General features: G+C 35.8%; 1 protein-coding gene across 1 annotated transcript in view; it reads left to right on the forward strand.

Annotated features, from left to right (window-relative positions):
* The window catches only part of LOC107555921 (cyclin-dependent kinase-like 5), a 28,920-nt gene that overhangs the window by 8,199 nt on the left and 9,087 nt on the right, over nucleotides 1–11,634 (forward strand). The window contains exons 4-7 of the mRNA XM_016238874.1: nucleotides 7,095–7,140; nucleotides 10,101–10,237; nucleotides 10,346–10,466; nucleotides 11,044–11,103. Of these exons, the coding sequence (XP_016094360.1) occupies nucleotides 7,095–7,140; nucleotides 10,101–10,237; nucleotides 10,346–10,466; nucleotides 11,044–11,103 (364 nt within the window). The remainder of the gene's footprint in view (nucleotides 1–7,094; nucleotides 7,141–10,100; nucleotides 10,238–10,345; nucleotides 10,467–11,043; nucleotides 11,104–11,634) is intronic.

The raw sequence follows: 11,634 nt of genomic DNA on the forward strand, positions 1-11,634 counted from the left end.
GTGGCTCTCAAGGCTAAGCTGCCCCACCATGTGTCTAATGTAAACATGCATGTGGTATTAACAACGGCTGTGTAATCAATGGAGCACAATCAATATGTGGGACATTCTAGTTCCATTGTGCTGTATACTCTACTGCCCAGAGCTTACTCAACCCTGCAGGATTGTCAGACAGTTTAGGGTTCGTGGGAATGAAAAAAGCTGAATCGGCCTGGTCAACAAAATCTTTTTGGGTTAATGTCATTTTAGTTGCAAGTTTTTTTTTTATGCATTGAGATTTACTTTTACACTTTGAGACTCTTTTCCTATGAATTTCATGTTCAAATTGTCGAAATTGACCTTATTTATGGTCCTGCTTTTATTGTGCACAATTTATCAGTGCATGCTATCAAAGCAAACCTTTTTTGTCTTCATTATTTCTCTTCATTTTACATTTAGATTACCTTTGCCGTCAGCCAACGCTCATTAAAAGTTAATCTTTAGAAACACAAATGATTTAATTAAACTGTTACATGCCATTTTCTTTTAGTAAACTTCCAAATTAATATCCATTCTCCATACTGTACTTTATGTACATGGTTTGTTGTCTGAATTCATTTGAGATGTTATTTAACATGACTGATTTTAGTTTTTAGTGTATGTAAAATGCACTACTGTTCAAAAGTTTCGAGTCAGTAAGTTGTTTTAATTAATACTTTTATTTATTAAAGTTTATTAAGGATTCATTAAATTGATTAAATGTGACAATAAAGGCATATATAATGTAAGAAAAGATTTTAAAATAAAATAAATGCTGCTCTATTTGCCACAAAAATATGAAGCAGCACAGCTGATAATAATCAGAAATGTTTCTTGATCATGTGACACTAAAGACTGGAGTAATGGCTGCTGAAAAATCAGCTATACCATCACATGAATAAATTACATTTGACATAAATTCCATTTTAAAACAGAAAACAGCTATTTTAAATTGTAATAATATTGAACTGCTTTTACTGTATTTTTGATCAATTAAATGCATTCTTGGTGACCATAAAATCCTTTGAATAGTATGTGAATTGAAATTCAAAGTTTGCACTCTTTTTCTTCATTACAAACAAAAAAACTCTCCCCAATAGATTTCCCTTAATGAAGCCCTGACAAAAGTAAAAGGATTTAATACCATTCCATGAATGGAAAAGATATCAAATTTAGCTGTTAACTACTCTGTTTCTCCTGGAGGCAAACAGGGTTTGGGATCACGATACCTTGCCAGCTCAGGAACCCAGCTTGGCATGAGAGATGTTTTGTTTCCTGTCTTAGCAGCAAGGACAATTAAGGTTGCGCCAGCTTTGTTGTCAATATGAAATTAGATCTGTGCTGTTTTTCAACAGTGTAGTTGTACCAACCATACAGATGTTAGAAAGGATGCCAACATCATTATTAACAAAAGCGATACTAAAAGTTGGCTGACTACGTGTTCTGCTCTATTTTATGGTTTAGCTGTCAGTAAAATTGCATGTAATTATTTCCTAAATAAGTTACTGTAACAGTACCATGAATTTCGTAAGAACATGTCTATGCACAGGTCTCTGTAAAGTAAAACTATTGACTTTTTGCACTCATGTTACCCTCTCGAATGATCCGACCTCCCACCCTCTGAACGCCACAATGGCTGTGAATAAAGCTGTGAAGCTAACGGAATTAAAACAAGCTTGCCGCTTGTAATTCTGCTGTCTGCCCATGCTAGATTTATAGACACACAGGCGTTCATGGACCCCACGTGAGTAACAGTAATGATATATTGACTGCTCTGAGTGCTTTGGACCCCCATTAACCCCTCTGCTGGCCATTATGTTCCCATCAACAAACCAAAGTCAACAGCCTGTCTTTCACAAGTACACCTGACCTATACATTAACATACTGTAATCCAAAACGGAAACAACAAGCTAAAGATCAGATTACCTGTCACCAAATATCAGATATGTCATTGTTTGATGTCACTCTGTATTATCACAGGATTCTGTCTTGAAGGTAAAAGCATATTTTTAGTGCATATGCATTTTTGTAAATACAATTATGGGTTGGTCTCCATGGTTATTAGAAATATGAGACACAGACGCTGTGTGTGGTGGGTTTCGAAGCTGTGAAAGTCTCAGCTTCTCCATAAACACCTTTTAGATCTCCCCAACCCCTCCGCTTTCTTCACTGTTCATGACTCATTTACCCCCTATATATATATATATATATATATATATATACTCTGAGAGACAGTCAGATTCATCATTTGAAAAAGCTAAAATTGTGATTCCTAAATGATGTTGTGGTCACCCCAGTTTGTTACACAATGCCAACGCAAACCTTTATAGTTTAATATAGCTGCAAGCAGCAATTACCAGGGTTCAAGCATGTTAAGACCATCAAGCAATTATATACATTTTAAAATGATTTTACCCAAAAAGACTGAAAAATAATAAATAAAAACACTCGAAAAACTATTTAATGTTTTTTTACTTTTGAACAGTAGGTGGCGCTGCTCCCAAATTAATGTGGTGTGGTTAACTAGGTGTGACGATGACACACACATAGTTTGGTGCCAATATGACAAAGAATTGCAGGAACAGCCATAGATCTTTAGAGCCTTTTGCCATTTTTCATATCTTCTGACCACTAGGTGGCACTGTGCTGAAACTGTGCAGGTAACCTCAGGACATGGTTGTCATTACAAACTCCAAGTTTGGTCTGAACACGATAAAGCATTGAGGAGATATAGCCTCATGTTCACTTTGGCGAGCTCTTTGTCAAGTTCATTTGTGCGTTATTCAAAAACGGTTCAAAAAGCTTTTGATAACTTTTTGTTAGGACCATCTGAAGATGGCCTGTATCAGTTTTGGTGAAAACCAGACAAACCGTCTAGGACAAGTTAAAAAAGTAGCTTTTTTACATAATGTCAAATATTTAACGAATGGTTTGATTGACAGCAGTGGTTCTAGAGACAAAGTTGTTCAGAATGAGCAAATCTAACATATGATATGAATATTGTGTGTACATGTGAAACACTTTGTGATATACGAGGCGTAAAACCTGATAATGCCACAGATTTCTTTCAAATTTCTCACAGACCTCTAGGGCCATGAGTCAAACGGCCCCATCGGGTTTCGTCATGATCGGCCTCCGTTGACCTGGTCTAATGGGTGCTCAAATTAATTGGCAGATGGTGGCCATTTTTTTCGAGATACGCATAGACATGGATGGCACCTTGGATAAAGACACTGTGGGCCAAATTTCAAGTCAGTTGGACTAACGGTTGCATAGTTACAGCCATTTTCATGTTTTTTTTCCTTTTATAGTGCCACCAAGTGGTCAAACTTCCCAATTCTTTTAATTTGATGAAAGATTGAACTCATTCATATGTGTTCTGAGTTTAGTGAAAATATCTCATTCCGTTCAAAAGTTTTTTGTGCGTTTCTCCTGTGAAACACAAAAGGAGATGTTTTGAAAGTCAGTTTGGTCCAAACGACATTGAACATAAGGTTAATATTTTTGTTATTTCAAATAAAGCTGAAATAAAATATAAATATTAGATGTAACACTTGTACTAAAACTAAAAAAAAATTTGAAAACTTAAATTTAATAAAAATTTGAATTTGAAAAATTTGCATGGGCAACTAACTAAATAAGGTTAAGTTGAAAAACTAAAATTATTGACTGGAAATAAATAAAAATTTAAACTGAACTAAAACTGAAACAAATTAAACCTATATAATAATATTTGGGGGGGGAAACATGATAAACATTACAAAAGCACAAGCACAATTGATCATAACATGCTGTTACCCTGCCTTTCTGCTCAGGGTCATCCTGAAAAGGAACCCCATATTGGAATATGTTACCACTGTACTAAGCGAACACAAATAATTTTAAAATCAAAGGACTATAACCATAGTCTGACCAGTGTTACCAGATTGGGTGGGTGGGTGGGTGGTTTTTAATTTGATTGTGCGGGTAAAAATTAGTTTGAGTGGGTGGACAGGATTTGGGCTGCTATGGGGTCAGTTTGGCAGTTTTCAAACATCTAACTTGTATAGGCTAATTGGTTAACAAACAAAACCCAAGTGTGAATGTTAGGGATGCACCGATACCACTTTTTCCAGCACTCGCCTGATACCGATATTTTTATTTTTGGTACTTGCCGATACCGAGTACCAATACCAATATTTTTATTGCATTTGTACATTTTTTAAATATTGGGTACAGAAACCCAAAGGGTATGTATAATGTTAGTTGGTTAACTTAATTTATCAAATAGATAAAGTCAAACCAAAATTTATTCATGACAGCCTGTAGTCTCCTGGGCATGCTGTCACCCAGCTTCATGCAAACCTCAACTTCAATGTTTTTTTGTAGTATCGGTATCGGTGCATCCCTAGTGAATGTACTGCATCCAATCAGTCATCATGATGTTACTAACTCACATGGCCAGTCACTAAGGATCATCTGGCAGACGTGATGATTCATGAGTGACATGTTTTTAGTGTGATAAGGGATCAGATTTTGAATGTATCATTGTGGATCACAATGCCAGAGTAGCCTAAAGTTACAGTAAAAGTTACACAGTAAAGAGTGGGAGAGTGATTCCACTCTCAAAACGTGAATTATACCTGTGGAGGGAGATGACATGAAATCAGAGCACGGCCGAATAATTTAATCAAAATTGAAACTGAACATGGGACTATACGATCCGAAGACTGGAATATCTTTGAAAGGATTTTTTGGACTTGATTAGTTTTGACTGCAAAGTTCTGTATTATGTTCTACGATATGTACTTCACAAAAGACTTCCTCTAGTTCTGTCTGAAGTTAAAGTGCGACACGAAGGTAAGCGCGTTATTTTTGTTGTTAATTTTTTATTGTCGGCTTATCGGACAGTATGTATCAATGAAAGACACAGTTTTGAGTGTCATGGTGTGTGCATGAATAAGTGTGAAATACCTGCTAATTCCGATCACTTATATTGGGCACTTTTTGCATTTAAATTGGCCTATTCTGACTGTTGACATTGAAAAGTGTTGACAGTTTTTTCAAGGGTATCGGTTAATTTCTTGATTGTCATTTTGAAATAGTGTCTGCCTGCATATTTTAGTCATATTTGATAACCCTCTTTAATGCATTGGCCCTGATTTGATCCGTTTTCCTGGGAAATTTATCTATTTTTTTTATTATTGTGTCATCATTGTTTTGTTTTAAGAAGTTAAAAATGGTCCTTATCAACCTTGATTGACATGGCAATAACATTCTATCACACTATTTTGACAGTTGGGCGTTTTTTGTTGGACTGGGTGGGTTTTGGTGAGTTTTTGTCCTGTGCACTGTAATTAAAGCAGCCAGGTTGTTCTGCAAGTAGACCATGCAGGGGTCTGGGTAACTCAATATAGAAAAGCTACTCCCTTATCCAGCCCCACATGCATGCTGTGCCTCTTAATAATTTCTGATCATGAATCATATCTGTTCATGACAAGCTGTGCTTAAAGTGAAAATGACTTGTAGTTCCACTGCGGAGGAGAAGTATGAGGAAGCCTTCAAGGCACTTGCTACTGCACCGGAGGCGTCAGGTAGAGCTTGTTGTAGGAGTTTCAGTTTTAGATTTTCTTTCAGTCTAATTGCAGCTGGGTCAAATGCTGGCCTCAGGGGTGTGCTGAAATCTTCAGAGTTTGGACATTTAATGGATTTTGTCCAAGAGTTTACAAACAATAAATTGTTTGACTGTGCATTGTTGTTGCTTTTTGACTTGATAAGCCTTATAAAACATAATGTGGTGGTACCATGGTACAGTGATGTTATCAGATGTGTGGTACTTGCGAAGTTTGTGGTTTTAAGTTTTTTTTGTTTTTGTTTTTATGTTTCTGAAAGACGTCTCTTATGCTTACTAAGACTGCATTTACTTGATCAAAATACAGTAAACTGCAATATTGTAAAATATTATAACATTACTCCAGTCTCCAGTGTCACAAGATCCTTCAGAAATCATTCTAATATGCTGATTTGGTGTTCAATAAACATTTCTTATTATTGTCATTGTTGAAAACTGCTGTGCTGCTTAGCATTATATACAGTATATTATATATCTTTACAATTCTTATATCTTATAAATCTATAAAAAATTTGGGTGAATAGAAAGTTTAAAAGAACATAATTTATTTGAAAAATAAATCTTTTGAAACATTATCAGTCCTTGCTGAATAAAAGTATTAATTTATTTTTTTAAATCTTACTGACCCCAGACTTGTAATGTGTGTGTGCACATTTTATATATATATATATATATATATATATATTATATATGAAAAAAAAAAAAACATGGTAAAACCTTTTTGCCAGTGAATCTGTCAGCACTTATTGAATGTGTTTGCTGTATAGCACAACCTATAACACACACTTTAACTGTGCCAAATAATTCTCCCAATTTAGATGTTTCCCTTCATATCAGACTTGTTAGCAGCGGACAGTTATAATACTGCCTTTGAAATACACAGGCTTCAGAATCCAGAAGAATAATGGTTTAATATCCATTTATCTGGGCACTATAGTCTATAATACTGGCTGAAATTTGTCCTGAGTGAGTGTTTACTGTGCAGAATTGTGATAAATGGATGGGTTTTAGCAGCTAGTGTGATCTAATGCTTTCGCTGTGAAGGGTGCTGTAGTGCAAATTGAGAGCTCTGAATGATAAAGATAGTCAAAAGAGGCTTCGTCCAACACCACAGATGACAGGGACTCTGTGTGACTGACTGTGGGGGAACATTTCTCCACCGCAAGGGCTGGTGAACACATGGCTAAATGTGTGCATGCAATACTTCCGCCTAATAATTAGACATCCGAATATAAAATTATTATCTATTCTTTGAAAACAGGCACATTGTTCCATTTAGCAGAAGCATTGTCAGGGGCTTTGTCATGAAAAATACCCCATTGATACAGCCGGGAAGTAGTTCTTCTAGGTTCAGTCCTTTTGTGCAACTCCCAGTTGTTTGTTTTACATCTTGAGTCCATTAACAGCTTGCTAATAAAGCTTGTTTTTGATAAAGAGCTCAAACTGATTTACATATCTGTTTTGCAGGAGACAAAAGAGCTTGTGGCCATTAAGAAGTTCAAGGACAGCGAAGGTAAAAGACTGTTACAACCAAATGCTTGCTTTTTTCATCCATGCAATTTACTGGTTGGAGACTTTGAAATGAACTACAATACTATTGTGGTTACCATGACACAAAGTAATTCACATTATTAATCACAGACTCCAAGGCTCTGTTTGGATAGTTATTAGGTATATACACTTTACCCAAGGATTGAAAAATGAGTAATGGTCAGCAAAATGATTTTGTATTAGGGCTGTATGATAAATTGCATGCGATTGTCATGCGCATCTCGTCAGTAAAGCCGGTTCTGTGATTAGTAGTAAATCTCCATCACGTGCTTTCAGATGGAGCGATTATGAACGTGCAGCCCTATTGTGGATTAAGTTTGCTGTTTAAAAAAATTGGGACATGTGAATATATTTTTTAACCTGATTTGTGTGATTTTCATTTTCCAACAATAAACATCAAAATTATATGGACAAAGTTTATGAAATATACAATTAAATTGAATAAAATATTTAGTTTTTAAAAAATTAAATAAAAAATAACTGCAAGCAGCAATTAAGGGGCCAAGCACAACAGAGGCAAAATGAGAAGCTAAGCATGGCATGGAGCATCAGATCAACTGCAACAATGAGTAAAGAAAGCCATTTTAGGATGATTTTAGTCAAAATGGCTGAAAAATCATAAATATAATCACTAGTAATATAATTTATTGGTTTATCACTTTTCACCAATAGTTGGCACTATTATCAGATTTTCATGGTGTGGTCAGTGTGAGGTTACAGTACAGTACAGTAATAACTTTTTGTCGGCAAGGACCCGAAGATGAAGATGAAATTTGGGGAAAATCAGACCAAAGGTCTAGAAGGAGTTCGAAAAAATAAGTTTGGCCGATTATGGCATAATTGGTATTGATGTTCTCAGTATGATCCAAGGAATCTATCAAGACAAGTCTCATGACAATAGAACAAAATCTTCTAACGCTATTAGCATTTCTGAAATGTAATTATAATTTTTGACCACAAAGTGTCGCTGTGGTCCAACCTTTTAAGTACCTTCAGGGCATCGTGCCAAAGACACTTACCAAGTTACGTAGCGATATGTCAGTACATTCATAAAATATACTATTTTTCAGCAAAAGTTCAAAATGGCCGACACGGGAAAATTGTGTATCGTTCGACTCCGTATGCTGCTCTGAATCTAAATAGAAAAGTCTTGTGATTTCTGGCAAAAGTGTTCAGAAGTTACAAGCAAAAATGACCATCTATCATATCTCCAGACCACTAGGTGGCGCTGTGGTGAAACTGTGTAAGTAGCCTCAGGTCATGATTATTATAACACACATAACATAACATAAACATTTTTGATAATTATTGATATTCACTCTTTAGAGAATATTTCTGCTCTGGTTTGGTTTCGATCGGGCGAAAAACCTAGGACTAGTCCACAAAAGTAGGTTTTAGATCAAATTCAAAATAGCGGAAATATTTGCATACCGGAAATCAGCCATTTTGTTTGTTTTGAGCTGTAGCGCCCCCGATAGGCAGATTGGAGTGAGTCTTTGGATCGGAATAGTGAACAATACTACTAGCATCTGACCAAGTTTCAGTTCTCTAGGCCTTACGTTTATGCGGTATATGAAAACGGTTTTGTCTATCGACATGAAATCTATAACTATTTGCCAGCATGGCCTGAACAAGATCTGATTCGAATTTGGCGAAAATCGGACCAATGGTCTAGGAGGAGTTCAAAAAAGTAGGCTTTCACAGAAAACCTAAATGGCGGACAGGAAGCTTGGCCAACTATGGCAATATTGTTATCTATGTTCTTGGTGTCACCCAAGGAATCTATTAAGACCCGTCTCATGACAATAGGCTGAATCAATCAAAAGCTATAACCATTGTTTAAAAATGTGATTATAACTAAGTTAGTCTTGTTTCTTGAGTTAGTCAAGTTATCTTGAAATCTTTTGAGAACCTTCAGGCATGGTGCTGATGACAAATACAGTTTCGTAATGGTACACCAATGCATTCATAAAATATTGCATTTTATATCAGAACACTGTATTGTAGTTAATGGCAATTTAATGTTTTGTTCAATTATAGTGCCGCCAAGAGCCACAGTTCCACCACATTTTTTGTGTCCTCAGAGTGCGTCCATACATATTGTATGTGTGTCAACTTTGGTGAAAATATCTCATTTCGTTTTGGAGTTATAGACACATATCTATGAGAACAAAAAAAATCAAATTTCTGACTTTGACTTCTGAAATTTTGTCGTTTGGGCACTTCTATATAGCCAACGACCTATATTTCTGAATTTCCTACAGTGGTTTTGAATATATTTGCAAAAGTTGTTTAAAGGCTAAATCACAATGCTGCACAAACCATAAGGGGAAACCCATCATATTTGTGATATAGGCCACTTTGGACTTTGGACAGTTGGTGGCGCTAGAGGGATTGAGTTAGAGACTCCAAATTTTCTATGGTGATTGCTATAGATAGATCAGACTGTCCTCTATCTGTATGCCAAATTTTATAACTTTCCCGCAAGCGGTTCTATGGGCTGCCGTAGACTTCCAAAATGGAAGAAGAAGAAGAATAAGAATGCCAAAGGATACAATAGGTGCCTATGCACCTTTGGTGCTTGGCCCCTAAATAAAATAACAGTTGCTAACAGAGATTAATGGTTGAGCTTTCAAGAAAATGGCATGAGATTGACTTTCCATCATACTATAGAAAGGATCCAAATGATGTCATCATGTTAGATACATTTGTAGCTTCTTTTCAATTTTGATGATAGATGGTTGATATTTTAGAGATTCACAACAAAAAGACGTGATTTACACCTATAATACTTTAAAAAGGTTTGTGAGAAGTGCCTTATATAATGTCATTTTACTTTGAGAGCTCCATAACACATTAATTTTACTCAAGAAAACACAAGCCCCCTTTCAATCTTGCCTAACCCCCTGTGTGTTCCCACAGAGAATGAGGAAGTTAAAGAGACGACGTTACGAGAGCTCAAGATGCTCCGTACCCTGAAGCAAGACAACATCGTAGAACTGAAGGAGGCTTTCCGTCGACGGGGAAAACTCTATCTAGTGTTTGAATATGTGGAGAAGGTCAGCTCAAAACACTTCTTTTACTTTCTTATTCATTTGTACTGGTCTGAATTGTAGTTGAGATGACATGTTGATAGTGTCTTGCTTGTGTTTTGCTGTATTTTTCAGAATATGCTTGAGTTGTTGGAGGAATTGCCTAATGGTCCGCCACCTGATAAAGTACGAAGCTACATCTTTCAGCTGATCAAAGCTATTCACTGGTGCCATAAAAATGAGATCGTTCACAGGGGTATGACAAACTCTGTGATGTTTATAGATTGCAATCTTAATTTATTTGACTATCTATCTATCTATCTATCTGTCTATCTGTCTGTCTGTCTGTCTGTCTTTGTCTGTCTGTCTCTGTCTGTCTGTCTGTTTCTGTCTGTCTGTCTGTATATATATGTGTACGTAGATAGGTATGCAACACTGAAGACTAGTAATAGTTACCGATAATTCAGACAATTCATATATATATATATATATATATATATATATATATATATATATATGTGTGTGTGTGTGTGTGTGTGTGTGTCTATTTTATTGAATGTTAGGGTTAGGTTAGGGTTAGATTAATCTAGGGTTAGATTAATAGTTTTAAAACTGAATATGATTGTATTTTAATTAAGTATTTAAGGTAGTTGTGATTTAACAGTAATTAGAATCAACTTTGATAACATCTGTGATGTATTGTATCTATTTTTATGCAATTTCAATCCACATTTCTTATTAATTGATTGTGTAATCTTTGTGTACAAAATTGAGTCTTCAACACAAATTGAGCTCACTAAGTAAATATCCATCCCTTTTTATCTAATTTGCAGATATCAAGCCTGAAAATCTCCTAATAAGCTCCAATGATATCCTGAAGCTGTGTGATTTTGGTGAGCAAAGGCTTTCACTCGTCTGATTCAGGACCCTCCACCCCCATATTCACTCTGATCTCTCTCGCTGAATGCTTGGTCTCCTTTCCAGGCGTCATGAGTCTCGCAGTGACGTCTGAAAACAAAACAAAACATTTGCTGAAATTGGATTTGAGTGGAAGGGAATTAAACTGTTTTTGTCCTAATCACACTGTTGCAAAGATTTGAGTGACAGCGCTTATTCTCTGGAATGCAAATTTTGAGTTGATTTTGGGTCATTCCAAATAAATTCCAAATAAAAAAGAAGACTGCTGAACTATCACAGAAAATGACTTCATTAGCTGTGTTGGGGAGTAACTTACTCAAAGTAGCAAGTCTACTATAATTTTCATTTTTCATTATAGCGTGACAGTACTTCAGTGTTTTTAGTAACTATTTTACAATTAGTAGTGTAGTTTTGTGCGACAACCCAACATCTCTATTTATAATGCTTGCACAACATTGTCTAGTTTTTTTTTGGGGGGGGGGGGGGAACATTTTATTGGTAGTTTT

The sequence above is a fragment of the Sinocyclocheilus grahami genome, unplaced genomic scaffold, assembly GCF_001515645.1.
Source record: "Sinocyclocheilus grahami isolate Dianchi unplaced genomic scaffold, SAMN03320097.WGS_v1.1 scaffold20.1, whole genome shotgun sequence".
NCBI classification, from domain to species: Eukaryota; Metazoa; Chordata; class Actinopteri; order Cypriniformes; family Cyprinidae; genus Sinocyclocheilus; species Sinocyclocheilus grahami.